Here is a 6,386-nt window from a genome sequence, read left to right on the forward strand (position 1 = left end):
ATCCCCCCATTTCCCCCCCTACTTTTAGCATTTTTGTGCACACGTGGGAACCGGCCCACGTGTGCACAAACCTCCCCCTCCCCCCCAAGTGCCCCCGGAGCGCTGATTTAGCGATCCGCACTCCGGGGGCAACTTGGCTATTAGATATATAGATGTTAAGTCTTTCCCCATTTGACAGCTTATAAGAACTCATATTAGGTGCCTACCAAAGCAATCAAAAGGCCCAACACCTCTACAGAAAGCCAAATTCAAAATAAAATTTCACACCCATTTTCGGTATTATTGTTATTAAACTGTATTTTGTCATGGATGGGGGCTGAGTCTAAGAGACAGTATGGATATTTAAGTCCACCTAGTGAATTTGTGGCACAGGTACAATTTGGACTGTGGATTCCTGTTCCTTAACTCCTCCTTTCTGCTGTCTATAGTTAACACTTTATCTGCATGCCTTGTCTTCACCTGTGGCTGCATTTGTGCCACAACTTAGCTTGAGCATCTCTTTGCTCAGTCCTTTTCAAGGCATGGCTTAAATGAGGAACATGTGAAGTAAAAAAAGAGATGAAACTTGCCTCTGAGCAGGTGGAAAGTGCAGACTATCACCAAAAAAGCACAAAGAGGCCTTACCTACCGGGTATATCAAGAAACCACCTCCAGACCAGAAGGTGATGTTTTCAAACAGACTTGGAGTTCTGGCATCATGTTTTTCTATAAATTAAGCACGAATCCCACACCTTCATCCTTCCCAGCCAGTCAGGACTGGCTCGAGGTGTTTCTGTGCCCTAGGCGAGGCTGCCTTGTGGTGCAGATGCTAACCTCCCGGTGGGGCCTGGAGACCTCTGGAGCCAGCCACCCTTTTGCTACCGCCACCACCGCCTCCCCCCCACAGCTGTCAGACCCAGTGAGCACACCCCACATGTTCCTGCAGCGCCCTCCAAGATGAAAGAGAGATTTCTCTCATGCTCCGCTTCCGAAGGCAGTTTGGGAGGGAGGTGGGTATCCTGTCTCCAGGTGGGGGATGCTCACCGAATAAGCCTGTCGGCAGCTTTGGAATTCTGACACAGTATGCTGGGCGCAGTCACAAAATGGCCGCCGCAGGAGGCCAAGCCAAGCCAACCCTAAAGTGGCTGCCACAGCCTACCATCAGTCACGCAGTGAAGATCCTTGTGCTTTGGTGGCAGCTGGTGCCAAAGCAACATTTAAAAAAAAATCTTCACAGCCAGTCAAATCTCCAGTGGTCAACCACTTATGGGGCAAAAACCACACCTGGTCCCACCCACTTTCTAAACACACTTGGCAGGCACCAGGAAAGGTGTCAGTGGGCACCCCACACACATTTTCTCCTTTCCTGCACACCTGCAGACCACCCTGCTATGCAACTGCCTGCATCACACCCCTGTGGTAGCCATCAGCTCTCAATTTCAGCCTTCAGAACAGAGACACCGCTGATCAGGGGTCATTTCCTGCAGGAGCTCACAGGAGCAGAGCTCCGGCAGTAAAGAGCCCAGGGGGCAGGCACATGCAACAAGCCCCACCCCCTGCTCCCAGCAGCCCTCAGTCAGAGCAAGAAGCAGCCAGGTAAGTCGCAGAGCTCCCCCCGGCCCCCGGTCCAAAACAGTCCAGTGGCACCTTTAAGACCAAGTTTTATTCAGGCACAAGCTCTCCCTCCTCTGCGAGGACAGATCTGCACATCCCCCGTCCCCCCCAATAGCTAACAATGCAAAGCAGTCCAGTGGAGCCTGAGTGGTGGGTGTTGCCTCCTGACACACTTCCGGTGATGTCAGGGGGTGTGGCATATGCAAATAAGTTATGCTCATGAGTTATGCTAATAAGCTCCTGCACCTCTTTTTCTACGAGATGACCCCTGCCGCTGATCCTTTGTTTTTCTATCACACACAGACTGTGACTGAAGCAGTCCTGCAGGAGTAAGAATCACCATCCTTTCTGTCTATACCAATCACGTTTCTGTGCATCAGGTAAACAGCGAGGCTGTCCCACGTCAGCACACGATTCCTGCTTGGGTTGGAAAGTGGCAGCAGAGAAACAAGCGGTAGAGCGAGCCGGCTTTACCAGATGCTTACCCAATACAACCAGACGACTGGTGAGGTTTTCATAGAGGCCGTGCTTAGCGTTGCTCAGGGATATGGTGTAGTTCCCAGCATGCTTTGCTCTCAGATCCCTTATGACCAGCCTGTACTTCAGAGGGTCCAGTTCGTAGCAGGAGCTGTTCTCAGCAATCGGGCTGCTGTCCTTGTACCTGTTTTGAACAGCAAAGAAGGGGAGTCAGAGAGAACTGAGACCGGCAACACAACAACGTCCAGTCACAGGGTAACCGTTTAATTTCAGCTTGGACTTAGAGCTGGGCTGGGGTTCGCTTATGCCACGGGGAACTCACATCGCCATGGCAAACATGCCACCACCTGCCTGTAGCCAAACTCCCCGTGAAGATCGTTTCCCATGTTCCTGTTGTGGCAACGGACACCTCCATGGCTGGGGGAGGATCGGTGACCCCCACTGCACAATGGCCCACTCCAAACGTGGGAGCAGGAGATGAGGGAGGAGGGCACCGCAGGGAGGCCAGTTCCCAGGACGAGTATCAAGCAGAGGCTCAGTCCTATCTAGAACGGCTCCAATCCTGTGATTTTTGTGCATGGGGCTGGGGGGGGGCTTAGGCAAGATGCTGTCTAGCCCCCCACCCCAGTCCACTTAACACCCACACAGCTACCAAGAGGAGGGAACTGGGGTACAACGGCTCCGGTCACATGGGCCAGAAAATGCGGGGGGGAAGCGTGGCTGTTTGCCCCGGGGAAAAATAACGCGCGATTGCGCGATCAGACATCCCCGTCGAGGTCCCGTGGTTAGGGGGGAGGTGCCAATCACAGGACAATCCTGGCAGCGCGGCAAAGAAGCAGCCTCACTGGCAAAAGGTTCCCCGGGTTTAACCCCTTCCAGGGCTGCAGAGGAATGCAAACTGTGTCCTCCGTCCAGTCCCCTCCATCCCTTCCTGAGCGGAGACAAAAAACTGTGAGTGGAGCTGCTCGGCAAACGGGGTTGTGTTGTTTGTTTTTAAACGTAGTGTGCACATGCACCATTGGGTGCTTGTGCGCATCCCGGGGAGACTTGGGGGAAAAAAACCCTTTTCACAACAGGACATGGGTGGGTGCCGGATGCCACGGGATTTCACCGGAAACGAAATCAGGTGCCCGCCCTTGCCCTGGGGTTTCCGGAAACTAGTACCTCGGAGGTACTAGTTTTTTACCGCGCATCTTCGGTGGGAAGCCTCTGTTGAGCTACGGGAGCTCTATGCTTCCCAGATGTGGCAGTGTGATCGTGCCCGGAAAATCCACCTATCTTCCGTCTCTCTAGCGTGGCTAATGCTCCGTGTGACCACGGCCATAGTTCTCCAGGCCCAGATGGCTCTGGGACACCCAGATGGTTCTCCTTCTCCACTCATGCTCTTACCTGTCATGATACCGGCAGCCACTGGGTTCACGAACATCTAAGAACCCCTCTAGAAATGTGTAACTATTCATTTTAATCCTTTCGCTGAGAGGAAACCACGGAACGTGTCCTCCTGCAGAAGGAGAGCCCTTGCTATGCCTTCCATTGGGCTGTGTTTTTGCTGTGTACAGTGAAGGGAGCAATTACAGATTCCTACAAAGGGTTTCTTTCCCTCCTCTCCCCTCTCTCTTCTTTAAATGTGAGTGGGAGGGACAGAGGCAATATTTCCCCCCAAAAGGCCTGTGGAGAATCTCAGTAGCATTGGCCACCCCGTTGTGCATACACAGCACCCTGTAGGAGGGTGACATTTCCCTGCTCCCTCTGCATTAAAATTCCCAGGTCCCTGTAGGGCACACAACAAGGCAACAAAATAAGTGAGGTTTCCACCACCATTTGGAAAAACTATCAAAGTCTCATAGAATAGCACCACACCTTAAATTATTTGCCTTTCTGCTCATGGTCACAGAAAGACAAAAAAGAAAGAGGAAGACAAACGATATTCTGAATGTGGCGGAGAAAGTGGTCCACGTTTAAGGTTCGTGGACGTGAGTTGAGAAGAAGAAGAGAAGAGATTGGATTTATACCCCGCCCTTCACTACCCAAGGGAGTCTCAGAGTGGCTTACAAACGCCTTTCCCTTCCCCTCCCCACAACAGACAGACACCCTGTAAGGTCGGTGGGGCCGAGAGAGCTCTTGAAAGGAACTGCTCTTTTTCAAGGACAGCTCTTATCAGAGCTACAGCTTGCCCAAGGTCATCCAGCCAGGTGCAAGTGGTTCTCCCAGATGAGAGTCCGCGCACTTCACCACTACACCAAACTGGTTCAGTCCATCCCCACCACTCTGCTGAGAGTTACAGCCACCTTCACTCTGAGTTTGCCTTTCCCCCATCGGTCCAAAGGACTGCCTTGGTACTGACCAGGTCACGGGGGGAAACCATCGACCTTCCAAGCCAGCCTCAGCGTCTTCTGCCCCGCCTTAGCCTCGTAGTTCTGTTCTTTCTTATAGGAAAGCTTGAGGAAAGGTTCTCCTTAGGTGAAGAAGAGAAAGAGCCAGGGTCAGTTCGCAGCTCGCTCTGCAAAAGGATCGTGAAGTCACTGACCAAAGCAGTGGGGCAAACCAGACGCCCTCTTCCAATGAGCGTCCCAGTGCGACGAGGGGGGCAAAAGATAGCGAAGGGCAAAAGGAACAAAACGGGGCAGCTGTCAGAACCCTTTGGCTGCCTCCGTTTCTGCACTTCGCTTGTGACAAGCTGGATATGCATAAAGGATGGATTTGCATTTGGGTCCTTGCCTCTGCAGCTGCAGGGTCATAAATTCTCCCGTCAGGTAATGGTGGCGGAAAGCACCGCCAAGTCTCAGCCGGCTTATGGAGAGCCTGCAGAGGGTTTCCAAGGCAAGAGGCGTTCGGAGGTGTTTGGCCACTGCCTGCCTCTGGGGAGCAGTCCTGGACTTCCTCTGGGGTCTGCCATCCAAGGACTCAGCTTCTGAGACCTGATGAGGTCGGGCGAGCCAGCCTGGGCCATCCAGGCCAGGGCCAATAAGGCAACAGCTGGATTTTACAACAACAACTGGTGCATGGTCGTGTTGTCTGAGTTTTTCATACAGTCTGTGCCAATAGCGGCCTGAGAATAACTAGGAAGAGAAACACGGCCGTTTCCCAGAAAGCATCCATCCCCCGAATGTTTTTGCACCTGGGTCTACCGAGCTCTCGTCCAGCCTAGCTCCAGTGCATGCGCCCCTGAGGAAACGGAGCAGGAATCCCCTGCATTCAGGGGACAGCCCACTCCGGTGTGTCTGGGTGCATGGCTGTTTTGGGCCTGCCCACTGACCGGAAGGAGGCGAGTCAGAGCAATGGCTCACGCAGATGCACAGCGAACCACCTCCTCCGAAGGAGGGACTTGCTTTTGCCTCCCTGAGCTTCTTGGAGGAAAGGGGTGAGAGAGTATTTGTCTCCTCTCTCTTCGAAAGGTAGGTCAGGCTGAGGGTGACCGGCCCAGAGTTGCCCAGCTCACACCATGGCCCAGCAAAGTTTTGAACCCAGCTCTGTCCTGCCTCAGAGGGTCGTTGTGAAGATAAAATGGACGCTGAAGCCATGCAAGCTCTCCTGACCTTCATGGAGGAATGGGGGACTGATGCCTTGCTCTTCAGAGCTGGACACTCACGAAGCTGCTCTTAACATGTTACAGAGGACCTCCCTGGGTCCCAGATCCCCACCAGTGTTCCCTCTAAGCTGAGTTAGTGTGAGTTAACTCACAGTTTTTTAGGCTCCGGCTCACAGGTTTTTGTCTTAGCTCAGGAAGGAGGGCTCCAGAGCAAACTAATTTATGCAGTAACCAAATCACCTGCTCACAGAAAGTAGAATTTTAGCTTATAGGACTCCACAGCTTAGAGGGAGCTTTGGTCCCCACCCTGTGTCCAGTTAGGCGCAGGGCTATTTTTGGGCAGGAACGCACAGGAACGGAGTTCCGGCTGGCTCCCGAGTTGGCCACGCCCAGCAGGAACTCATTAGCATAACAGGCCACACCCAACAGCAGGAACTCATTAGGCTTGGCTACATTGGGGTGTGTGGCCTAACATGCAAAGGAGTTCCTGCTACAAAAAAAGCCCTGGGTTTTGACCACAAACAAGGTAAACAGAATAAGAAGCAAAAGGTGGGTGTGGCTGGATGAGCACACTTCTGGTAACATGGGGTTGCGGCCTAATATGCTAATGAGTGGTGCTGTCAGGGGTGTTGCCCAATAGGCTAATGAGTTTCTGCTGTTGGGTGTGGCCTATTATGCTAATGAGTTCCTTCTGGGCTTTTTCTACAAAAAGAACCCTGGTTAGGCGTGGTAACAGTTGGGCGTGATTTGCCACTTCTCTTCAATCCCCACATGTGCAGTGCCCAGT

General features: G+C 52.8%; 1 protein-coding gene across 1 annotated transcript in view; it reads right to left on the minus strand.

The window, feature by feature from the left end:
* Window positions 1-2,400, minus strand: part of LOC107121839 (vascular endothelial growth factor receptor kdr-like) — a 70,536-nt gene extending 68,136 nt beyond the window's left edge. Inside the window, exons 1-2 of the mRNA XM_015424842.1 lie at window positions 2,393-2,400; window positions 2,079-2,254 (exon numbers count right to left, since the gene is read on the minus strand). Of these exons, the coding sequence (XP_015280328.1) occupies window positions 2,079-2,254; window positions 2,393-2,400 (184 nt within the window). The remainder of the gene's footprint in view (window positions 1-2,078; window positions 2,255-2,392) is intronic.
* Window positions 2,401-6,386: the final 3,986 nt, after the last annotated feature.

The sequence above is a fragment of the Gekko japonicus genome, unplaced genomic scaffold (assembly GCF_001447785.1).
Source record: "Gekko japonicus isolate JY-2015 unplaced genomic scaffold, Gekko_japonicus_V1.1 scaffold1114, whole genome shotgun sequence".
Lineage (NCBI taxonomy): Eukaryota > Metazoa > Chordata > Lepidosauria > Squamata > Gekkonidae > Gekko > Gekko japonicus.